The sequence below is a fragment of the Cordyceps fumosorosea genome (genome assembly GCF_001636725.1).
Source record: "Cordyceps fumosorosea ARSEF 2679 chromosome Unknown scaffold_16, whole genome shotgun sequence".
NCBI classification, from domain to species: domain Eukaryota; kingdom Fungi; phylum Ascomycota; class Sordariomycetes; order Hypocreales; family Cordycipitaceae; genus Cordyceps; species Cordyceps fumosorosea.
The window spans coordinates 666,290-691,282 of record NW_017387316.1 but is presented as its reverse complement, the minus strand read 5'-3'; the positions used below and the strand labels follow the sequence as shown (position 1 = coordinate 691,282).

The window sequence follows — 24,993 nt, the reverse complement described above, 5'->3', positions numbered from 1 at the left end:
GCATATCAATCAAGTGTTCTAGGCCGGAGGCCGTGGGACTCAAAGACCACAATAGCAGTTGATCAGAACGCACATGTGGTAGCTCGGCGTCGTCGTCGACCGGCCGACGTCCGCGGGCCCTACCCGGCTCCGTCTTTGTTCCGCAGCATCACTCGTCATGGAGCAAGACAACAAATCTACTTGGGTTTCAGGGGTTTCTATTTGACCAGCGTCCAGAAGGGTCAATGTGCTACGCCAAATTGTTAACCATCATCCAGAAAATAGCGGAAGCTATCTAGCACTAGTTTGCTTGGCCTCCACTCACTTGAACGGTTCATCATAGCAACGGGTAACACCGTATCTAACGACAAGTTCCAAGATACAATAACCGTCTTAGATGAAGATCCAATCTCAAGATTATATGCCCACAAGTTTGAATTGATAGTACCCTGCTTCGGCCTCGTTATCAACCGCTGCTCCTCGGTGTCGTGGGCTGTAATGAATTCTCAGGCGCGGAATGGTAGACATTTGACATTTGTACATCGCATTGTTTTAACCGAACAACAACTATTTGCGCAAAAGCCCCCTGATACCTTGAAGAGTGAATGGTTTATGTGTAGAGTCTTAAGTAGCAAAGGCAGCCTTGTCCGAATCAGTTGGGGCCTTCACTCAATATAGCCCCCTCTCGAGAGAGACAGGGCAGTACAAACTTCTGGTGAAGGGCACAAAGAGGGATATGAGAGCATCATTCGGAGATTTTACTTCTTTTTTATTTACTAAGCTACATCGACATCGCGGTTTCAGTATCGCTATGACGCGGCGTAGGTGAGCGACTGTCGTGCGACGAAGGGGAAGCGGATATGGAACGAGACCTGCTCCGCGAATCTATTTGTCCCTGGTGTATCACGGCTTTCCACATGCAAAGGATTATGTTAAGGTATCTTGATTATTGAGGTTTCATCGTAAGAAAAAAATGTCAAAAAGAAAGGCGTCATGGTGAGATGAGCACAATCATCCGCCAACTAATGGTTTGAGCCACGAGATATCTAAGAAACCCTCCGCGTGCTAGAAACGTAGGCAGACATGAGAGCAGAATAATAAATAGAGTCGTATCCAGCAGACTCCGGAAATTGAAAAAGAATGAAAGGAAAAGACAATGTGAGCTATGCAATGTGAGCTAGAATGCAACACGAGCGGGATGTAACGTGCGTGGCTTGTCATCAGTCTTTACCACATATCATCTGCGCTTCGCACCATTTCCACCGTCGGCGTCTTGGGTACCATCTTCTTCATCCTCTTCCTATCCTCCTTGGTCACCAGCGACGGCGTGATGGGTACGCAAGGTGTGTGCGGCTGATACGGCGAGTACGGGACGGCGTTGGCCGTGAACGGTGTGCGGCCGCCGCCCGGTGACAGAGGGCCACGTCGTTCAAACACGGTCTGCTTGGTCGTCTGTCCAACAGCCGAAGGCGAGCTCAAGGACGGCTCGTACGCGCGAAGAGGCAGCGTTCCGCCGGTGCGGACCGCCGACGGCGCGTTTCCTCGCTGGAATCGGGCCCCCGGCCTGGGCGACGAGGGCAGCGTGCCGAAAGTTACGCCGGGCTTAGGCGAGGTCGGAAGGCCCAACAAGGGTGCCTGCGAGTGCTGAGATACGGCCGATTCTGGGTCGCCTTCTGCAGGTGGCGGCGACATGTCCTTGGACGTGCTGATCTGGGCCAGCTGGGCGCCAAGGCGTCCGTCAATGCTCTGAACTCCGGTCGGCGACAGCTCAGGTGGTGTGAGAGGCACAACTATGCCGCTGGACCGGGCCTGGCCAATGTGGCTTCCCTGTTCTGTCGGCACGGGAGGTGGAGCAGCAGGCGCATAGTGTCGAGGCGGGATGGTACTCATTTCTTGGTCTTCGTGGCGAGGGAATGTGCCTGTCTGCGGAGTCATGATTGGCGAAGAGATGTTGAGGCCCCTGGGCTTGCTCTTCCGCGGAGATCTCAAGCTGGAGAAGAAGGACGATGCTCGAGATCGAGTCTTTTCCTCGCCGCCGCTACTCAAGTTCAAGCTTGTCGGCTTGCTCTTCTTGGACATGGCACTGCCGCGTTGATTGGCCGGCCCAACAACCGGTGACTCCAAGATAATGCCCTTCTCCTTGGCCTCCTCATGCTCCATGACATGCTTATACATTGCTTCAAGCTGATTCTGTGCCATTTCGCGGTCTGCTGCAACAACTGCCTGGTCGACTTGCAAATCAACACCGGGTCCAGAATTCTGGCCAGGAGAGGTGGGTGGGTGAACGTATGGTGTACCGCTGAACTCGCTTCTGGTTGGTGACTTGTACGAGAAATTAGGAACCTGTCCTCCAGAAGACCTCCCAGCCAGCGGGAATGGATTGGGCTCTGTTGGGAACCTTGGGGTGCAAATTTGCTCAAAGGCGGAGGCGTAAGCGTCGGCCTCGTCTTCTTCGTCGCCACCGAGGAGATGCTCGCGGCGGGTGTTGGAAAGACACAGGAGCGCAATGGCGACAAATATGAGCGCAACGCCGTAGGCTCCGACAATGCCGCCAACCTGGATGGGCAGATACTTTTTGTTACGAAGCGCGTGAGCGGAAAAGGCAGGGCCGTCCTCCGGGGCGGGCGTCGGGGCAAAGTAGTTATGATGGAGGTCGCTCAAGACGCCGGCGTGAACGAGCGGCAGCAAGGCAAACGAAGCCGAGACGATTTGGGGGAGTGATAGCGTTGAAAGCCCAGATGGCATTGTCGAGATGCCAGTGGTGCGCGCTGCTACTGGGCGTTTTTGAAGGAGGCGATGATTGTCTGCTGAAACCTCCTGCTGACGCACCTGAATGGAGAGAGGAAACACGGAGAAGCGGAAGCTGACAGCAGGGGAATGAAGAGGGATATAACGAGACGAATTGGGCAGGCCGGTGATACTGATGCCCTCGAGGTGGGTGTCACAGTTAGCGCTGAGGGGGCATCGGCTGCTACCCGTGCTGCGCTCTCGAGACAGAGGAGCAGCGGCGGCGCAAAGGCATTACTGTAGTTGGAAGCAGGCCAGACCAGCCCAGGAGAAGGAGGGTGGTGGTGGTATGCATGGCTTGGGTTGATGGCAAGGTGATTGGCGTTGACGGATGAGGGGCCGTGTGCATGGACGCCGAGCACTGGGAGGGTTGTGGTTGGAGGTGAAGCCAGTCACGGCAGGGATTTAAGCGCCCGTCTTGAATGGCTGGTGGGCTGAGGCCGTTGGGGGCTACTGATTGGCTGCTGCATGTCTCTAGCACCCCGTGCACTAAGACTACTGGCCCCGCCTCCAAGCTCGATGTGACAATCATCAACTCGGCATCTTGAGAGAATGCGCTGATCAGGTTGGGAGGAATGCTGGTTGGGAGGAATGCCGGTTGGGAGGAATGAGGAGAAAAGGGTCTTTTCGGCTTTTGTTTGCTATTATTTAAGGCCTTGGTCCTGTAATATCGCGCAGGGCTCTCGCTTGTCACACAGTTACGCCAATGACGTTGCACCTTTTTGTCTGACTGTCGCAGGGTGATGTCGGGAGAAAATGTGATTGATGCAGATGATGAATGCTATGAGTGCCATATTCCATGACCAATGCAGCGTCACCGCCTCCAGGGTCTGCCTTTTTCGCATTCCCTTTTCCCAGGATACCTAGCGACAAAAACTATGGACTACCTCGGTACCAGTATCACAGCCTCTGTACCTATGGACACTCGGCGCGGCACGGTGATGAATTGGTGCGACTACTTGAGCTTCCGCCGTTATCGATCGCCAACGGCTTTAATAAAGCAGTGCAACTTCGCACCATCAAGTTGGCCTTTGACAATTCCGATCTGTTTCTAAATTGCTCGTAGACCAGCCTTCTTGGATCGATTGTTAGCATTGAATCACGTGACTTCGCGATCTTGAACGCGCGCTATGCGTCACCTCGTGTTTAGCAGACATGAAGCTGGTCCGAAAAGTAGCAATTTGCCAGGACTTGTGCAATGCGAAGCCTCCTCTCAATCTAGATTCGAATTCTGCAACTCCCATGTGTCTATATCTTCTTCCGAGCAAACCCGTTCTCCGCCATGGCAGCAACCAGCGGCCAACACGACGTGTTGGCCTCGCTAAACACGGCCCAGCGACGCGCCGTCACCTCGTCATCTAACACCGTTGCAATTTTGGCTGGTCCAGGCAGTGGTAAAACACATACACTCACATCCCGTGTGGTATGGCTCATCCAGGAGGCTGGATTGAGGCCGTCCGACATGATTGTCGCGACCTTCACGGTCAAGGCCTCGAAAGAGATGAAGGAGCGCATAGGCAGGGCCTTGGGCGATGGAGTTCAGAAAAAAATTGTCCTCGGCACATTTCATTCGATTGCTCGCCGCTACCTCATTTACTATGGCAAGCATATTGGACTTGATCCCAAGTTTGGTATTGCCGACGACAACGACTCCAGGGCGATCCTGAAGAGACTCATCAAACGACTTGGCCTACAGCTAGACCCCGCCATGGCAAAGGGATGGATAAGCAAGAGAAAGTCCAGAGGAAGCTTGGATCCGCCAGTAGAAAGGCACCCTGATGGAACTATAAAGCGGGACAATCCGGAATTGCTGCAGTGTTTTGCAGAGTACCAAAGCAATCTCTCTACATCCAATTTGCTGGATTACGATGACTTGCTGATCTGCTGCGTCGATCTGCTGCGTGCATACCCGATATGTGTTTCCAACATACAGGTCGTCCTAGTTGACGAATACCAAGACACAAATGGCATCCAATACGAACTCATGAAGCTTTTCGCTCAGGAGCGCCGCCGCATAACGATTGTTGGCGATCCCGACCAGAGCATATATGGCTGGCGCTCGGCTGAGATTAGAAATCTGCACCGACTGCAGAAGGACTTCCCTAGCACCGACGAAATATCCCTCGAAGAGAACTATCGCTCCTCCCAATCCATTCTTACTGCCTCGTTGAGCGTCATTCAACAAGAATCCAGTCGCTATGACAAGCTTCTCTTGCCCATCCACGGCAAAGGCACAACGCCCGTCCTGCGGCGCTTGCGATCTGCGGAGGATGAGGGTCAGTGGATAGTTGGAGAGATAGAGCGCGCGAGACTTATGACTGGCGGCATGCTCAAAGGTGAGGACTGTGCCATTCTTCTCCGCTCAGCCTCCTTATCCCGCCACGTGGAGTCCGCGCTGGGCAGAAGGGGAATACCGTATCGAATGATTGGCGGCCACAAGTTCTACGAACGCAAAGAGATCAAGATCCTACTCGACTACCTCCGCGTCGTGCATCAACCTAATAGCAACGACGCGGTATCGCGCATCATCAACGTGCCCAAGCGCGGCGTTGGTGAGGTCACCATCAAAAACCTTCTGGAGGAAGCCGAAATCGGAAAGCTGCCGCTGTGGCAAATCCTGGAGGAGCACTGCCAGGGAAACCATCGTGTCAGGTTAACAAAGACTCAAGAAAACAACATTCGCGGCGGCCTCATCAGAGCTATTACATCACTCAGGAAGCAAGTTAACGAAGTCGAAGCGGGGGAGCCCCAGCCTCTGGTCGAGGTGATTCAGAAGTTGATTACGCAACTCGACTATAAAAGCTTCTTAGAAAAGGAATTCGGACAAGACCACGAAGGCCGCTGGGCTAATGTGGAGGAGTTTGTCAACATGGCAACGGACTTCATGATGGAAAATAGCGATCTTGACGGGGATGCCCTGCCCGAAATTGACGACGCCGAGCAGTCTAACAATGATACCATGCTTGGGCGCTTCTTAGCGAATATTACCCTTTCCGCAGATGCGCAAAAGGACCAGGACGGTGTCGACACCTCCGCGGTTGTGACGATATCCACCATTCACGCAGCAAAGGGTCTCGAATGGCCCGTTGTTTTCGTTCCTTGCGTTTACGACGGCTCCATCCCGCACTCTCGCTCCGAGGACGATGACGAGGAGCGCAGGCTGCTGTACGTTGCCATGACGCGTGCCAAGGTACTGCTCTACTTGAGTTGTCCCACCAAGACGGCCTGGGGCCACGGCGATGCCGTGCTGTCCTGCTTCTTGTCCAGCTTTGCCGCCACGGCCTTTGCGGACCAGGGCCCCTCGTTTGACAGGCAGGTGGTTGAAGACATGGCCAAGACGCTGAGACGATCGGCGCCCTCGGAAAAGGCCATTTTTGACAACCTGCCGCCCATGTTTGCCGTCGAAGATGATCTTTTTGACACCGACCCTTTCGGCCAAGGGCGGCGATTGCATGGACCGACCAACAGTCGGCTCGGTTATCGTGTCGGCAACAACCTCAACGGCAATCAGCCTCAGTGCATCAGCAGTAGCTCCGACAGCAGCGTTGAAGAGATTGGTTGGAAGCCAGTCTGCAAAACGACGATGGGAGAGTCTTCCGGTTTCACCACGTTGAATCTTCCCGGCTTCATGACTGCCAGCGCGCGCCAAAGCATGGTCGTCGCCGAGGCAGCGGAGAAGCGGGCGACGACGGACAAGGAAGCGAAGAAGACCGGCGCAAAGCGAAAACATGACCAGCATTCACTGCTCGGCTACGCGGAAACCAGGTCAGGGCGGCTCGTCGCCAAGAGGCCGGCGGCAGCATTTGCGTCGGCGATGCAACCCCCGACGTCTTCCTCCCGACCTACCTCCATCTTTCAGGCGCCGCCGCCGGCCATTGAACCGAGTCTCTCGCGCCATAGAATAGCGCAGAGACCGATGTTGCCGGAACCGGGTCGCGCGTGTATGCCCACAACGCGCGACAGTCCCAAGAAAAACTACGCTTGCTTCTCGAGCTCGCCGACGCGGCCGGAGCCCGCAAAAGAGGTGACTATTAAACAACCGTCGGCTCCGCTGCAACCAGCTCCCAGCAAAACGATATCCCTCCTACAAAACACGACTTCCTTTCAGGCCGGAAAGATTGGTGGCATGCGGCGGCCCGTGGGCATGGGGGCGCGTCTGGAGTCGGGCAATGTGCGAAAGCCATTCAAGCCGCTGACGTTGAATCGGCCAACTAAATAACATAAGTAGGGAGAGATTTCCGTTGCTGGGGTGGTGTTTGCTTTTGTTACCATCTACCGTCGGCGTTACATACAGTCGGGTTATATGGCTTGGGCGTCGGAGCACAACGCGGGCATGAGTTACTCGCTAATGATGGACACTACATAAGCTACTGGCTAGTACTGTAGAGATATGTTGGGGTTTTCAATATTTTTTCTCTTATGGTTGTCCATTTTTAGTCGCGTAATGCGTAGGCGATGTACTTTTTTGAAGTCAGTGTGAAATCTTGATGACGGATGTGGGCGTGAAGACTGCTACATAACTATGTAGGTAGTACTTGTTGTCTGAATTGTCGGGCTCGGGGACAATAAACCAGCCGTAGGAGCCGGCAAGTATCCAAAAGGTAGTATTTCTTAAACTCTTTATAGTTAGTTGTCGATCAATAGTCATTGAATTCATCGGTCAGGGCCGTTCGAACCTAGTTTTAGTACAATGAAATACGCGTAATGCGATTTGAACAATCCGTGTTTTGATGCCACCGTGGAATAGCAGCTCAATTGGTGGGGTTTTTTTTTTCGTCGATGATTCTAAGGCATGCCGCAGTGAATGCATTTCTTTGACTCACTGGGAACCCCTATGGCTTCAGTCAACTTATAGCATGGGCCCCACTAGAGGCGCATCACGATGCGGGCGGTCCCGTGTACGTGGAATTGATGCCAGCAGTTGGGCGTCGAAGCCTCGAATATTAGTGCCTAGAGTGTAGCTGCGAGAAACTTTGATAACCGATGTCGCTACGGAACCTTCCGCCATCTTGGCCATGTTGTAGATGACTCGCAGTTCTCTTGACAAACCCGTCTTTAGCTACATAGATGACAGATAGAGTCAAGATGGAAGGTTTCGAGTTGGAGTCTGGGGCGATCGGTGCCGCAACGGGGGCCGCAAGCAAAACGCTAGTAATTCATGGTGGAAGTTTGGCGTCTGCTGGATCATGGCAAAATGGATCAGCGGACCGTTTGTTGTTGGTGCCGTCCTCTGGCTTCCCGCAGTGGTCCACCTGCCCTGGTCACCAGCGTTTTTATTGCCCCAGGCTGCGATCAACAGGTCACGCCTGTACATGGCAGAAAGAAAATGTCAATTTTTTTTTTTTGGCTTCTTCTAGTTCTTCTTCTTCTTTTCGAGACACGCGACCACTACCATCCCAACCAAGTCAAAATGTGCGTGAGTGGATAGAGCTGGAAAACTGCGCAGTTTGCCGTGCAACAAACAGAAAATCAGCAAGTCTTTACAGAACCCAACCTAGCCATCCATGGCAAGCCCGTACGATACGAGACGAGACGACAAAAACATCGCTAGCATCAGTGATCCGTACGCATAGCCCCCGGACTCATATGTACCGAGCTGCTTAGCTCTCCAGGCATTGTCACTGGTCCGAGGCAGTTCTCGCTAGTTCAGTACCATCGCCGCTCCATCGCTCCCCCCATCAACAATTGGCCAGGCATTCGGCACCCTCCCAAGCCACAGAGGGCCACGACATGAGCGAGATCTCCGTCAGCCCCTCCCTCAAGCACAAGACATCCACTCGGGTACAACCATAACCCTGCGGAGTGGCAAGCGGGCACTTGATCATGTCCATCCTGCCGTCCGAATCTAGCATTTGTTGTTGTCGCAGTCTAGACTTCGTTCATTGGTGTTGAAAACGAGATCAGTTTCCATGTCTTGCCCTCGCGTTGTGCCTAGTCGATAATGACGCGCATGCTACGCCAGGCCAGTGTAAGACTCTTCGTCTCGCTCTGCCAATACAAGCAGCGGTCTCGGACTGTATCGTCATCCCCGAGAAATCGAACCCGCCAGCTGGTAGAAACGTCATGACAACAGAAGCAGCCGTACCAGCAACCCGCCCAGCAGCACTTCGTATCCTTACTCTACCAGATAGTTCACGAACCAGGTACAACGACCAAAGTAATGCTGGCAGACAGGTAGCTTGGCGACAAATCGCCACGAAGGGCTCGAGCTCCGGCACCAAAAGACTTTGGGGTGCCATCCATCCCGCTTTCCCAGTCAGTTTGGTCTAACAACGCTGTAGCGTCACGAGGCGGCCGAACCAGATCCGCCACTCTTGGGCTCCAGCGCAGTGCCATTGTTGCTCTCTGGGCTCAGACTCTAGCAACGGCACCAGACCACCTCCGCAATACCCCCGAACTACTTCTAGACATGCCGCTGCTTTACTTAGTTCAAGAGGAACAAAAAAACTACAATAAGTACCTGCGCCGCTCCCCTTGCCCTGAAAAGCCGTTTCGTGCGAAACGCTTTTGCTGCTGCGTAGGCTGCTTGGGTGTCTCTCTCTCTCTTACAACAGACAAGCCACCACCACCACACTACGTCACGCTATGGGTGTCCCGGAAGCTCCGCGAAAGGCGCCAGCCTCTACGTTCAGGACTATCCTCACAATCTTCTCTCTCGTCTCTGTCTTCATCTTTGGTGCCTATGCGCTGGGTGCGCCCTCCGACAGCCATGATCGACGCGCCTACAGCTTCGCCGCGGCACACTTTGGCCATCGGACGGGTTTCTCTCCCTCGCCCGCGTCACCGTCCGCATCCGCGTCGGCATCGACGTCGGGGCGCCGTGACGGGTACCTGATTGGCGTGGGAAAGGCCGATATCACCGGCCCCGTGGTCGAGATCAACTTTGCCGGTTACGCCAATCTCGACCAAAAGGGCACTGGTTTGCGCCAGCGTCTCTTCAGCCGCGCCTTTATCATCGGCGACAAGAGTAACCCCAAGGACCGCTTCGTCTACATAGTCATCGACACCCAGTCTGGCGACACCGCCGTCCGATATGGCGTTCTCGACGGTGTTTCTGCGCTCGGCAGCGAATATTCTGTTTATGGCCAGCAAAACATTGCCCTGACAGGCACGCACAGCCACTCAGGTCCCGGTGCCTGGTTCAACTATCTGCTGCCCCAGATCACGTCTCTCGGCTTCGACAAGCAGAGTTACCAGGCCATTGTTGACGGTGTAGTCCTCTCCATTAAGCGTGCTCACGAAAGCTTACAAGAGGTGAGCCGCGTGATGGAAAGTTCATTCCCGAAACTTCATATTAATTGGTAAAATAGGGCTACATTGATGTAGGAAGTACCAAGGTCTCTGACGGCGCCATCAACCGCTCTCGCTGGGCCTATCTAAACAACCCTGAAGAAGAGCGTGCCAGATATGACGCCGAGACTGACACTGATCTCACTCTCATTCGCTTCCAGAGAGCCTCCGACAGCAAGAATATCGGCGTTCTGTCCTGGTTCCCCGTCCACGGTACCTCCATGCTCGGGAATAATACCCATGCTTCGGGTGACAACAAGGGCGTCGCAGCTTGGCTGCTGGAGGAGGACATGAAGAACGACAAGAACACTGCAGATGGCTTCGTCGCTGGCTTCAGTCAGGCCAATGTTGGCGACACGACACCGAATGTCTTGGGCGCGTGGTGCGATGATGGATCCGGTCAGCAGTGCAGCCTGGAAAACAGCACCTGCGCCGATGGCAAGTCTGAGTCCTGCCACGGCCGTGGTCCATTTTTCGCGGCTCTGGATCTCGGCGTCAAGAGCTGCTTCGAAATGGGTCGCCGCCAGTATGCCGGTGCCAAGTCGATTCTTGTACGTCGACCTAACTCCCAAACACAAGATCACAAGCTAATTAAACACGCAGGACTCCCTTGATTCTTCTGGCACTGCCATCTCCGGGTCGACAGTCAAGTCCTTCCACTTCTACAACGACATGCGCTACTTCAACTTTACCCTCCCCAACGGCAAGCAGGCCCAGACGTGCCCAGCCGCGCTCGGCTACTCCTTCGCGGCCGGCACCTCAGATTGGCCGGGTGCGTTTGACTTTACGCAAGGCGACTCGGGTAAACCCAACGCCAACCCGATCTGGAAGGTCGTCTCGGGCCTCTTGAGGGTTCCCAGCGCAGCACAGAAGAAGTGCCAGGAGCCCAAGCCGATCCTCCTCGATGTCGGCGAGATGCAGGAGCCCTACCCGTGGACACCCAATATTGTCGACGTGCAGATGCTCCGCGTCGGGCAGCTCGTCTTCATTATCAGCCCCAGCGAGGCCACGACCATGAGCGGCCGCCGCTGGCGTGAGGCCGTCGCCAAGGAGGCCGCGTCCTTCGTCAAGGACCCCGTCGTCGTCCTCGGCGGGCCGGCCAACAGCTACTCGCACTACCTCGCGACGCCCGAGGAGTACGACATCCAGCGCTACGAGGGCGCCTCGACGCTCTTTGGACGCAACGAGCTCCCCGCCTACATCAACCTGACGGTGAGCAACATGCACTACCTGCATCCCGACGCCACCGAGCAGCCCGCCCAAGGCACCCTCGCGCCGGACAACCGCGGCAAGATGCTCTCCTTCATCACCGGCGTCGTCGTGGACGGCCACCCCCCGGGCAAGAACTACGGATCCGTGCTCCGCCAACCCGCTGGGTCCGCCACCATCGGCGGCGCGGTCAACGCCACGTTCCAGGGCGCCAACCCGCGCAACAACCTGCGCCAGGAGGACACGTTCGTCGCAGTCGAGAGGCAGACAGGCAACAGCACGTGGACCCGCTACATGGACGACAACCACTGGGACCTCGTGTACACGTGGCGCCGCACGAACGGCCTCCTGGGCTGGAGCGAGGTGGACGTCGCGTGGGAGACGCAGCAGGGCCGCGCGGAGCCGGGCACGTACCGCTTCAAGTACTACGGCGACTCCAAGTCTGTCATCGGCCGCATCACACAGTTTGAGGGCACGAGCAACTCCTTTACCCTATCTTGATTGCGGAGCAGGGAGAGGGGAGGGGGCCAAAGGGAGGGCCTAGGCAAATTCATGATAGCTTGGTATATAGACATACGAGAATGACGCACATGTTTGACGTCGCTTTTACAGCTAATTTGTATGCGAGTACGAATTGTATTAATTGATGATTGCTTGCCAGCATCGTGCTGTAAAATGAAGAAATGAAAATAACAACAGACTGAATGCAGCCACATGGTTTTTGTGCAGAGTTTATGCAATATATGCAATCAACTTGACGTGACCAGTCAACTCCATTGCCCCCCACGCTTCTAGAACAAAGTCTCGTGTTTTTACTCCCTCGTTTCGTCCCGTCTTTCTCCCATTGTTTGCTGGCCTGCGTGCAAAAGGGGGGGGGGGAAGAGTCTGGTTTGTTTGCGGGGATGAGGATGGGGGTCATCACATCTCGATGCGGCGAGAAGCACACGCCCTCTTCGGCTGTGCTCCAAACACACACACAGACGGGTTCTCCTGTTACCAGCAGAGCTTGGGCTTGGTCCGGACCCGGCCGTCCCGATCTCTTACACAGAAAGAGGGGGGAGCAAGGTAGACTCGGGGGAAGGACGGGCATGGATCGTCTCCTTGGTCATAAATGACATAGCCGTTATATTAGGAGGGCTTTTTTAAGTTTCTTGGCTGGGACCTAATATGCGTCCCCCGCCTTGCCCATCGGACAGTTGTGGCCGAAAATGCTGCGATGTTCTCTCTGCAGAGTCCCTGCGCCTCTCACGTCTCCCTCCAGTCTTTTCTCTTGGTTTGTGCTCTTGGAGATGAGACTCTCACCCTCCCTTTCTCTCAAAATTCTTGTCAAAATGCGACTACAGGGGAGGGGTGGTGTGTTGTGTGGACGCGTGGGCGACAGGCAATAGGCAACAGGTGCCAGTCTCCGCTCGGCAAGAAGAGCAAGGGCTCGACAAGGCGTCGCACAACATGATCCAAACCGTTTTTGAATGTCACAGAGAGACAACAATTCGAATTGTGAGAGGCAAAGAACCCTCCTCCCTTCGGCGTCTTTGGCTGCTCGGCCTCGGAGCGCCCCTGCTATTGTTGCCTTTTTCCGTGCCGGCAAGTGCGGAACGTGCAGGAAAAGAGGGCTTACGCCTCATAGCCTGTCCTCAGAGGTCTCGCACGTAGGGCTCATTGGTCCCTGCTGCTTCCCCGTAGCACTATAGCCCACCTCCTTTGCGTTGCTCTGCATGCATATACACAGCGGAACAATCGCACGCTTCATCCGGCGGCGGTCCGCGCAGGGGGGGGAGGGATGGGGAGTAGAAAGGCGGCACAGGAGCGGAAATCTTGAGCCGAGAGATTTTCACCGGCGTAATGTACGTGAGGGTGTGATTGTTGAATAGCAATCGACCCATGGCTGATGCCAGTACGGAGCGCTGTACTGCTTCTCCCCAGCTGTAAAAGTGTGTGGCAGAGCGCCCGCTCCCTTCTTCCTTCCCACTGGTTTCGTTTCAGCTGATCATCTTAACTGTGATTATTACTTGATAGAAACAAGCATATCTTGTGGCCCTCCCAGGCAGCGTTGTGGTCCGTTGAGGTAGTAAGCTGGCACGCACGCTCGGCAGCACGATACGGATACCGCCTGAACGCAGACCCATTACGAAGCCTTCATCTCGAAAGTTTTGATGTGGATCTTGTGCGGTACTTTTGGTGAGTCTATGGCAAAATCTGCGGACAGCAAATATTAGCACATAATTACTTTCACATTCCAAGTGACCCCTGCTATTATACCTGTCCGCCATATGTCGTGACCCGCCCATCAGTACTGGTTTCCGCCTGGTGCAAGATAAACCAATATGTCAGTGGCATGTACGGATAGCTGTACGATTAAGTTTGGGTCGAGTAGACCCTTGCTTTACGTATAGCCGGCTAGACGTTGCATAGCCGTCTCAATAACTGGCCAGCCAGTGTGATGTAGCATTGCAGATTAAACTTAGCAGCGTGTGATGTGTATAGCCCGGTTGCTACAATAGGTATTCCTGAGTTTCTTGACAATATTCGGCCGATAATTGTGACAGATTTTTCATTCGCGGTGGTGGGAACTTGGTTGCCAGAAAGCGCCGACAGTTTCGCCATTATGTGCGGTCCTTGTGGGTTTGAGGGGGCACAGGCTGCCAGGGTCGATGTTCAGCTTGTGAAGATTACTTCGATCAAAAGATTGGCAGTTCTATTTGCCTGGTTTGTGAATTAGTGTAGTGTCTTGTCATGCTTGAGTAGGGACATGCTAGTTAGCACCTACAGCGCTCTGGTTGAGTGATGGGGGAGGTCGTTCTACCATACCTCCTTCTGTGTGATCTGTTGTACGTGTGTTTCTTGAGGCGAATTGCGCTGTTCTATTTCGTGTCCCAGACTGTGCATTTTGGATGTAGCTTCTTTGTCGAAGGTGTTAGTTAGATTGTCTGATACTTGTCAAGAACAGTGACAACTCTCTCACCATGTGCATGTGCGCGTCTGGCCATCTGCAGCACACCGACGGAGATTTTTTTGTCTTAGCCATACGGATCTTGCTGCCCTGAAGCAGGGTCCTTGCTCGCTAGGTCTTGGATAACGTGACAGGCCACTGGGCGTCGGTCCCTACCTGAATATGTACACCCTCGACCAGCCACATAGATTCAGCGTGTGGCCGAGAAGACGGGCGGGAAGTATTGGCCGCCGCCATATCAGCTTTTCAGCTGTTTTTTAAGATCCTCTGACGAGCCGGTCTGAGCGCATAGGTTGGCTCGGCCGGATATCAATCAATCTAGGTACTCCGACCCACTGGCTGAGTCGATCACGGGCGAGGCCAACCAGCTGCAGGATGACATGGTATTGCATCTTTTATGGTGAGTGCATGCCTAGGGGTAGATTGGCGGAAGTAGACGCGAACAGGGTCGATCAGGCAGAGGTGCTTGCCGTTGAGGTCATCATGCGGCAGACGATGCAGGAAGGCATCACCAGGGTCGATGGAGGAGGCACGCACGACGACAGTAGTCGCAGTGAGAGAAGAATTCACTGGTTAGAGGATGACGTTGTAGGAAAGGAAGGAATGTCGGGCAAAGTTGCCGTTGCTTCTTGTTTTGAGCTGGTCGCGAAATAGTCTGCCTGACAACTGTGCAAGAAAAAGAAACGTGATCGAGACTCCTGCATCTAATGCAAGTAGGAAATAACAAGAAACCCACTTGCGGAGTTGTCCCTTTTCTCCTCATCATATTTCCCCTCTCAAGATCTGGGTCGCGTGAGGCTGCCACCTGCATCGCAGCTCCAAGGCATGAGTTTGCCTTGGCCTCGTCTTCCTTCCCTGGTCCCAGTACTCCGTACAGATTAAAGAACTGCAAGCTCTTTTCCTCCGCACCCAACGGCTGGCCCAGACCAGGGCCGATGGTCTATTCGTTTATTCTGGGGCCGGCTGCCTATCGTCACATATCCCTTCCTATTACCTTGCCGGGCCCCTGTTCCGAAGTCGATGGGGCAATTTTCTCGCCTCTCGGCAGCGGTTGAAGGGGGCAGGGAAAAGGAAGAAGTCGATTTGCTCGACTCTATTCTACGAAAACCGGAAGAAGAAGAAAACTTAACAAGCGGATAAATAAGTAAGGTAAGCATAAACTCATAGCCACGATAAATATGTATGATATGCGTCTGCACTGGGGACGGAGTAATCGTAATCACCCCGGCCTAACCGATAATGATAAACTTCCCGCCAGGATCCGCAGTAAACAAATTCAGCTTTCCAAGGTGCCGCACCAAAAACGACAGACTGGTAAAACGAACGCCATGATGTGCGTCTACCAGTACAAATACAGATTAGAGAGGGCTGTTACACACACAAGGCTACGGATCTCGACGCCGGACTCCCCTCGAATCAGGGCGCGTGGTTGTGGCAACTGTTTGTCTGGTGGTACGTGCTTCGTCGTGGTGGAGTGTGCGTGTGTGTGTGTGTGTGTGTGTGTTGTGTGTTTGGCAAGCAAGCTGCGCGACTGACTTGCTGAACCACAGGATTTCAAGGTAAATCCTTAATTCTACGAAAGGCAATGAGCACGGCCAGCGAGACTTGAACGATACAGCCGGTTCGGGTCGTGGGATGGTTTCAAGGGCCGCTCAGGGCCTGGCCTGCCCTGGCCTGGCCTGTCGGTCGACCAGCCCAGCCCAGCCCGGCCCCTGCTTCCGACGAGCTCCTCAATCAACGAATCGCATTGGCAGACTCGCCCGCAATTGTGACGAAAGACGAAAGACAGTGCCCACATGCGGTTTCCTAAGCTAGCATCTTGCAGGCTCGACGGGGCCGCCGTTGCGTTGCCTAATAAACGTCTGGTCGCCATGCCTGGCGATGTGACAAGGATGGTGCTGCACCTCCAAGTCTCCCCGGTGGCACATCCCTCTCCACCCCCTTCAGTTCCATCAACCGCCGAAAAAAAAAAAAAAAAAAGAGGCTGGATCCTCCGGAAACTGGAGACTCGCCTGTGCCAGCAGCAGCAGCATCATCGCTTCCGGCTTGGTCCAGGCAAAGGGCGGGAGGGGTGTGATAACAACTTTGTGCGCCGCCGCCGTCGTCAACAACCTCCAGTGTCCACTGAGCACTGGCGCACCGGCGCCCAAAACTTATTTCTCCTCAGGTCATGCTCATACCAGTCAGTCAATGCAAAATATCGCCTACCGATGATTGGAGAAGAGCGTAGGAGGGAGGCCTAGGCTTGGTCTACTTGACTATCTGCGACCTTGGAGCTGGCCCTAGCACGCAGGCTTCCCCAGCGAGGCTTGCTTGAATGACTATTTTTATACGCCATGAGCGAGAAGGGAAGCTTCTGCTTCTTCTGCTGCACTTCCCCTCTAACTAGGCCCTCAAATCTGTTGTGTGCTTGTGTGGCCGCGCGCTGCCACCCAGATCCCACACACACTTTTCCAATGGCAACTCTGGGCATTCAGGGCAAGGCCACAAAAGCAACGCGGAGAAAAATGGCTCTGGCCCAAACTACCGATGCTGGCAGAGCGCACTGTCGAACCACCCAACTAGAACACTGAGCTTCAGCTTGTTCCTTCTCTGGGCCCGTCTACTTTGACTCTGGTCCTTCGTCTTGTGTGCTGCCTGCTTGGTCGTTTTTCCTCCTAGGCGTTCTCTCGTCTGCACTGTTTGCCAAATGCAGTCGTTTTTTCTTTCATGACACTTTGTCGGACCCCTCCGAGGCTCTGTCATTAAAGCGGCCTGCTTTGCTCCTCTTGGTGCCACGACTTGCTGCGTCGTCTTGTTATTTGCAGTCGGGTCTGTGTGTCTTGCATGGTCGGTATCACGGTTGTGCGGATTGTACATGACAGCGGCAAACCAAGCCGTATAGCTTCGCCCCGGCCTAATCGCTCCGCCTATATATCCTCCAGCTTATCCTTTACTCGAGATCTAAGCAATCCTCCCCTCCATCTCCACACTCGCTACTTCTTTCCCCTCTACACTCCTGGCGATATAATTTCCCGATTTCACTTTGTCGTTTCCTTGCCGCGCCAATCAGTATGAGCACATCACCACCCGCCAGCGCAAGCGGCCCTACGCCCTGGCAAGACAGACTTGAAGGTGAGACCTCTTCAACGCGCGCCCTTGATGGCAAAGAACATAATAGGCTAACCAGCTACAGAGGCGTGCCGCGAGGCACAGATATTGCCGCCTACATTCTTCATAGTTTCTGATCGTCGAGGTTTGTTCTCAACATGCCACTGCAACATCCCAAACTGTTGCTGATAACCACAATCACGCCAGGCGGAAGAACAGCCTGGTCAAGCCGCGTGACGGTGCAAGGGCATACAGTAAATGCCCGATTCTGGTACGATGGCAGGAACCTCAACAATGCAAAGGAGGATGCTGCAGAATGCGCCGTCAATTGGCTCAACAGCAACACTGGGACCTCAACCACAGCCACCACCACAACTTCGAACAGTTGGTCCGGCTGGTAACTCTCCAACCCTACTGCCGCGACGACCGACAGGTCGCTGCCCATGATCGTGACACGGCCAAGGGCAAACTGACCATGGGGGCTGCATTTCTGGCTCTACAGTCACGAAATACTCGAGGATTTCCTGCGGCATCCGGTAGCCATGTGAGAATGCGCACGACGGTTGATGGTGGCAATTGGAGCTGTTGGTAGCGTTACATTTGGCACACAAAAAGCATGGGTAGCACTGCATGGGGCCAGATGGAAGCGGAGCAGCGGCGTTGAAGCACTGGATTCGTTTCATCTCAATTATTTATAATTAGCTACTCTCAAAAAGGCGGTTGATGGGTATAGTTGCGGGTATTGGCAGGGTTTTGTAAAAGTGGTATACAGGTTTTTGGTACAACGGCTTTGGATAGCTGGGATGGAGACATCGGGCTCGATACGGACACGGGAGTGGCTTGGCCGACGAAAGCCTGCGAAAATTGGCACGATCTGCGTGTTGTTGGATAGGTTAGCGGTTGTCTATCTCGTTAATGAGGAAGTTCGGTGAAACATATTCGCTAGAAATTAATTGCTCATGCCTGTTTTCACATGAGAATCGTATGAGGGTGCGGCTGTCACGGTACACTATTATCAAGTCTTGTTGCAAGCGCGCTGCAGTGAGAATCTGCACAGCGAGTCAATTTTTTTAAAAAGAACTATGAGAATCATGCTCAGAACCTCAATGGTATTTATTATTGTTTGTAATCCTGGAGGAAGGAAGAGGTATACGTTGCTGCTCTTGGTCGGATTCTGGGTACAGGGTAAGTATAGCTGCCCCGGAACGGATTAGCTCTGTTCCGGAGGCTCCAGGAGCTACAACAAGTCTAGGAAATTTCCACATACGCACCACGCGAGCTCCTACGAATTGCGACGACACGGCATCAGGGGACCCTGATTTTTTGTTTTTCATTTACAATGGCGGCCGCGATGCCCAGGGGACTACGAGTCCTGCAATCCTGCAGAGGTCTCGCCATGCGGTCGGCGTCCGCGTGCGCGCGACCGCAAGGGCTACCGCAACTAGCACGACACGCTCGCCTCCAATCCAACGATGCGAAGAGCCAGACCCTGAGCGCAATCAGCTCGAATGCTGCCGGTGCGGTCAACTCTGCCGCAGAGGTAATTTTGACCCCGTGTTCCCCCCTTCTCAGACCCCCGATTGGGGGAGTGGAGGCGCGTGTTGGGGAGGAGCAACAGCTGACTTTGCGGGCTTCAGGCATCGACCCCTTCGAACCCCATCGATAGCATCGACGACGCCGCGCTCGCGGAGATTCTGTACGGCGGCCGGGGAGGGGCCAAGCAGGCTGGCGGCCTGACGGAGGCGCAGGAGGAGGTGCTCTACCGCGACGGCGAGATCCCCCCCGCGGAGAGCGCCGAGGCGGTGCTGGCGGTGGGCGACGCCGAGGTGGCCGAGCTGGAGGACATACACAACCTGGGCCACCAGTGGCCTCTACCGCAAAAGCCGTACCCTGACGGTTTCAACGTCAAGAAGCGATACCATGCTGTGGTGGAGCAGATTACGAGGTTGATGATGCGAGACGGCAAGCTTGCCACCGCTCAAAGGGTGCGTATATTCCGCGGTGCTGATGTCTACTTTTATACCGATGTTGTGCTATATACTGACGGTTTCTTCGCGGTGCAGAACCTGGCAATGACGATGAACTTCCTCCGGATGGCGCCGGAGCCGACGTTCAGCCCCAAGTTCCCGCTCCTTCCCGGGACGCCGCCGGCGTCCCACCTGCCGCTGAACCCGATCCTGTACCTGACGGTGGCCATCGACTCGGTGGCGCCGCTGATCCGGGTCAAGGCGATTTCGGGTGCGGGCGGCGGCGGCCGGGCGCTGGACATGCCGCAGCCGCTGACGGTGCGGCAGCGGCGGCGGCGGGCGTTCACGTGGATCCTGGAGGCGGTGGAGCGGCGGCCGAGCAAGGGCAGCGGGCGGACGCAGTTCGCGCACCGGCTGGCGGAGGAGATCGTGGCGGTGGTGGAGGGCCGCTCGTCGGTGTGGGAGAAGCGCAGGCTGGTGCACAAGCAAGGCACGACGGCGCGCGCCAACGTGGAGAAGAAGGTGGTGATCAAGAAGGGCCCGTCCAAGTAATTGGAACGAGCGACCAGGAGAGATGGTGAGGTGAAGATGGTGCTTCTGTATATTAGGGCCTGTAACAGCCGTGTTATTCTGTTAAACCTTTTGCTTATTATCGGCAAGGGGGAAGGAAACGGCAATGTAAAATATAGACTGCCACGAGGCAAAGCTTCATATGGTTGCCGACTGGTGTTTTGTGATTAGGATCTACTGAGGCGGTATTGCTGGCCAGTAAAGTGATGAGGATTGGTTCTTTATGTTGAGCGAGGAGTGAGGCTGCAGTTGGTGGCTGACCAGGTGTGACTGACCCACCCAACGGGCACCTGTCATTCCTTTCATTGGGGGTCTTTTTTTTTTTTTCGGGGGAAAACCAATGGATTCATGGTCAGACGGATCCCTGAGATCCATCTCGCCATGGGAAGAGCAATATTATTGTTGGGCTTGGCTGTTGTTTGCTTGGGGCATGAGCAATGGAGACGGGGGCTTGTGATGTGAGGAATACAGGTGTGGGCTTGGAGGCTCCGAGGCCTGCATAAGGTTTTGGTTAGGCTCACGGGACGATCAGTGGACGTGGCAACCCATTTTTTTGGGGGCTTGTTCTGAAGGAGTTTGCCGAACTATGGAATGCACTGCTGCAATAACGAAAGATATACTACTGGGTAAGTCCTGCATGGTTATGTTCGTATAGTTTGCTTCTCTCGTATCTGATCTTCTATTTTGTGTGAGATGCCTAGCTGGCCTACTTCTTGTTCACTCTACTACTGGTAAGTCATCTACTAATGTCGTTGCTCTCAAGCCGCTGGAAGTTATTAGTACCCTCTAGCCACCTTGGCTGACGTTTCTCCATGCTCAGCCTCCATCTACCAGCCAACAAGGAAGCTGTCGAGTCAGCGAGCTGCGCCTTCTGCACCAGCTACCTTTCTCCTTGCGGGCAAGCATGTGCGGCTTCGAAACTGTATTACAGTATTGCCGGGACGACTAATACATTTAAGAAGCGCATTCATGTATCCGTCGTTGACAAGAAAAAAAAAGGCCCGTAGCTGGTAGTCGGAGATAGATTTTGGTTTGCTGGCTGGACCTCTTCTGCCTGGAAGTGGCGCCACCACCACTGAGGTACTGGATCAACCCCACATCGCTAAAACCCCCCTTCTCAAACCAGCGGCTCATCGCAGGCAGTTCGTCGATAAACAAGAACAAACAGGGCTGCTGGATTTCGCCATCACCATCATCACCTTAGAGACACACTTGAAACCATCCCCATCGTACTTGTCTTTGCTTAAGTCACTAACGCTGCAAAGCACGCCATTTCGCGCATGATCGGGCTCCCTTAGACATGCTGCACTTGGCCGCCTCGCCCTCCACCTTCTGACATTCGTCCAACCATCCATCCTCTCCATCCACGCGTGTGCCCCCGCAACTCTAGGTCCAAGCAACCAAGCAACCACAACCAACCCCCAGCAACGACCGAGATTGCGACCAGCTGCTTCTCGCATTCACATACCCTTTTCCCCGCCTGCCTCGAAAATACCGCTTGATCAAGACCGCCGACTTTTAATATCTGCACATTCTCCCCGCCTCTTAATCGACAGGCGCGCCACAGCGACCACCGCCGTTGCCAGAGGGAGCCCAGACGAGACACAGCCACCCAAGCGCGCAACACAGCCGACAGACTTGTGGCCCTGACATCAAACCTCTTTTTACCCCGACGCATACTCGTCTGTTTCCCTTTCGCCATTCATTACAGCCACTCCGAAACCGCTCATCATGTCGCGAAACCCCGCGGTGCCTATGAGCATCGACGCTATGCTCGACATGGAGCGCGAGGAGGTCTTGGCTCTTCTCGAGAGCAAGAATTCGGGCAGCGCCGGCGGCCCTATGCGATCGAGCTCCCCGTACACCACCGCCCCGCGCTCTCCAGTCCGGAGCATGCTGGACGTTGGCGACGACGATGCTGGTTCTGCGCACGGCCGCACAAGCCCTGTGCCGCAACCGCCCGTCCGAAGCATGCTTGACATTGACGGACCGCCTCCGGCCGCGCAGCCCGTTCGCAGCATGCTCGACGTCGGCGGCCCTGCGGCCCTGCGGCCTAGTTCCCAAACACGAGCTCCATACAACAGAAGCGTGCCCAGCTCCCCTACTATGGCCACCTCATCGCTTTACAAGGGCTCATCTCAGCCCCCCATCTCTCGACTGCACCCGCGAAGCTCCTCCGATGCCGCCTTCAAGCCCGCCGAGTTTGGAGCTAGAAAGCCTCTAGGAAGCAATGACCGCACTTCAGAATACCAGTTTTCCGGCATCCTGCCTAGCAGCGCATCGGGTAACCTCCCAGGCAAGCGGGCCTCCCAGAGCAAGCGGACCTCTGGTGGCAGCTCTCTAGTTGAGGCGTTGCGAGGGTACGACTTTAGTGGCTTACAACTTCCAAGCCGTGCTAGGAACTCATCGGCAAACCGTCCCGGATACCATCAGTCCAAGTCACCGCACAACCGCTGGAACGACCGATCCAAGTCACCTGCCGTGCCCCGCGACCCCAATCAGGTCATGCTTAGTGACGGCCGAATCGTGGACATGAACAACGCATACAGAAGACTCTCGGACGCGAACCTGGCCTTTTCATCGGGCAGCCTCTCCCAGCTTCCCATGCGGAAACGATCCGACGACGCCGGAACCGGACGTCTGATTAAGGACTATCTTGGCCCTGATGGAGAGCATCTGGAATCTAGTGACGATGACGAGGCATATTCATCGGATGACGAGGATCGTGGTCGTACGAAGGCCCCGCGCTCCCTAAACCCCGATGCAAAGGGCGAAAGTGATGACGATAATTCTCGCTCCCGCTCTGGTGGGATCAAGCGTGCCCCTCTGAGTTTGCTTGCCGCCGCCGACGAAGATCGGTCCAACATTGCATCGCAGCAGAGCTATCAATACAGGTCCCTGCTGGAGCCAGAAATCAAGGTGACAAATACATCTGGGGAGACAGTCAAACCTAGCAAGGCGGGGGTCCATCCTCACACTAGCTACGATCACAACCCCAACTCGGCTACGCAGTCAGTCGTAGACTCGGACGAAGAGGCCGACGTGGACGACATCAAGCGAGCGCAGAACCTTTCTTTCACGATGACGAATGTTTTGCACAACCCCGAAGCGCACAGATCGATTCGGATCATCTATCGAGGTGAATACCACAAGATTACGCAGAGCGCTGAAGAGGAGCACCGGCGACTGCGTAAGTACTTGGTGGCGACGGATCTCAGCGACGAGTCTACGCACGCACTAGAGTGGGCAATCGGAACCGTGATTCGCGACGGAGATACACTGATTGCAATTTACTGCGTGGACGAGGAGACGGGGGTGGTGACAGGAGAGGGGTCGCAGGTGCCGGACGACCCGGCGGCGATGAAGGAGCAGGCGGCGGCGATTAACACGGTGACCAACACCAAGGTGACGCCGGCGCCTCTCAGCCCGGTGACGGAGTTCAAGAGGCTGCACCGGCGGGACGACTCGTCGGGGACTACGGGCAGCTCGCCAGCGCCGACGGCGGTGCGGGGGGAGCGGACCAAGGCGGAGGAGGAGCGGGAGCGGGCGATCCAGGGAATGACGGAGAAGATCTTGCGACTTTTGCGCAAGACGAAGCTCCAAGTGCGAGTGATAGTGGAGGTACTGCACTGCAAGAACCCGCGACACCTGATAACGGAGGTGATCGACTTGGTGAATCCGACGTTGGTGGTGATAGGTAGCCGAGGCCGGAGCGCACTCAAGGGGTAAGTTGCCTTTTGTTGTCTTCTTTGACGTTCTTTCTCTCCTCCTTTTATTTTTGTCCATGGACTAACACAAGGTCTAGCGTCATCTTGGGCTCCTTCTCTAACTACCTGGTGACGAAGAGCTCAGTGCCCGTCATGGTGGCGCGGAAGCGGCTCCGCAAGCAGAGCAAGTACAAGCAAAAGGCGATTCGGCAGGTCAACAACTTGAGCAACCCGACGGCGCGAAGTCTTGCGAGCGCCAAGATTGACTAGGGCAAATCTTTGGTGAGGCGTAGTGGCCGAGAGGGGCGTTGATGGATGGGGTTGACATGCTTTTTGTTATTTGGGGCGTTGTTTTGTTGTTCTTTTCTGCCCTGTATTTTCTTGGTGTGGTTTACTCACTCCTCTCTTGAGCGTTTATTATTATTGTTTTTTTTTTGTCATCTTTCCGGATTGGCATATTCTTTTGCAGCGTGTGGTAGGAGGGCCAGACGGGGGAGGGCGCGCGGTGTGTACTACACTTGTGGGCGGTGTTGTCCGTCCTTGCGGGCGATTTTGAGCATGGGCAACGAAGAAAGGCATGATAATGCAGATTGAATTGACAGGCTCTGGAATAGCATATCGCCATTTCCACTTTTGTAATTGGGCACCTTTTTCTGTTGGTGATGCCAGCAATGTGATGATGGATGGTGTACAATGAGGGGGGGGATACCCGAAACATGAGCTCCCTAGAAATCACATCGTGGTGAGGAGATTTTTCTAGGACGTAATCTGTATCCGTACATGGCCGCTTGATCTGCGACCTGGTGGATGCATTGGATGCATTGGATGAATGAATGAATGAATGAATGATGATTGATGATGGAGGCCGTGGTGGTTGAAGAAGAAGGTGGTCCAAGGTAAAGGCAATTTGTGGGCTCGATTGGCTGGGGTGGGCTGGGAGGTTGGGAAGAGGAGGGAGGAGGCGCTTTGCAGCCAACCAAGTGAGCCCAAATGAAACGGGGCGCGATTTAGCGTTGGTTCTTGTTCTTTTAGCGGCCGAGGGACCACGCTGTAAATGCTGTAAATGGCCCAACTTGCCGCCGACCGGGAAGCCCCTACGCCAACGTTGGGAGGAGGCACGGTACAGAGTGTGGTCCTATAAATAAACCACATTCCATCAATGAGTGAGTGAGTGGGCGTAGGACGGTCGCTGTGGTGAATTCACGAAAACCTGCTTGAATCTTTTTTTTTTCTTTTCTTTTTCATCAACTCTAGCTGTTGAAGGACTTTGGATAGATACGATACAGCATCGCCTCTCTGGGCTCTATAGCAAACGCCGTTATAGCTCGTTTTCGTCTTGGGCAGCCATAGTCTTCCCACTGGATGAACATATATGGTAGGCTGGGGACTGCTCCAACTTGTGACGACCAAGCACAACCACGACAACGACACACCCCTCCTCCTC

General features: G+C 54.6%; 5 protein-coding genes across 5 annotated transcripts; 4 read left to right on the top strand and 1 right to left on the bottom strand.

Annotated features, from left to right (window-relative positions):
• Positions 1-1,206: 1,206 nt before the first annotated feature.
• On the bottom strand, positions 1,207-2,724 carry ISF_06422 (hypothetical protein; the record flags this gene model as incomplete). Its single annotated transcript, XM_018850026.1, has 1 exon — positions 1,207-2,724. One exon carries the CDS (start codon positions 2,722-2,724, stop codon positions 1,207-1,209), a length of 1,518 nt encoding a protein of 505 aa, XP_018703003.1.
• A 1,324-nt stretch (positions 2,725-4,048) lies between these two features.
• Positions 4,049-6,985, top strand: ISF_06421 (ATP-dependent DNA helicase pcrA; the record flags this gene model as incomplete). Its single annotated transcript, XM_018850025.1, has 1 exon — positions 4,049-6,985. One exon carries the CDS (start codon positions 4,049-4,051, stop codon positions 6,983-6,985), a length of 2,937 nt encoding a protein of 978 aa, XP_018703002.1.
• A 2,366-nt stretch (positions 6,986-9,351) lies between these two features.
• ISF_06420 (neutral ceramidase precursor) lies at positions 9,352-11,766 on the top strand (the record flags this gene model as incomplete). Its single annotated transcript, XM_018850024.1, has 3 exons — positions 9,352-10,020; positions 10,077-10,607; positions 10,660-11,766. The coding sequence occupies 3 exons, from the start codon at positions 9,352-9,354 to the stop codon at positions 11,764-11,766; spliced, it is 2,307 nt and encodes a 768-aa protein (XP_018703001.1).
• Positions 11,767-18,644: 6,878 nt separating this feature from the next.
• ISF_06419 (Ribosomal protein S7) lies at positions 18,645-19,824 on the top strand (the record flags this gene model as incomplete). The annotated part of the gene is made up of 2 exons (XM_018850023.1): positions 18,645-18,845; positions 18,943-19,824. The coding sequence occupies 2 exons, from the start codon at positions 18,645-18,647 to the stop codon at positions 19,822-19,824; spliced, it is 1,083 nt and encodes a 360-aa protein (XP_018703000.1).
• Positions 19,825-21,573: 1,749 nt separating this feature from the next.
• On the top strand, positions 21,574-23,819 carry ISF_06418 (universal stress protein; the record flags this gene model as incomplete). The annotated part of the gene is made up of 2 exons (XM_018850022.1): positions 21,574-23,567; positions 23,648-23,819. 2 exons carry the CDS (start codon positions 21,574-21,576, stop codon positions 23,817-23,819), a joined length of 2,166 nt encoding a protein of 721 aa, XP_018702999.1.
• Between the last annotated feature and the right edge of the window lie 1,174 nt (positions 23,820-24,993).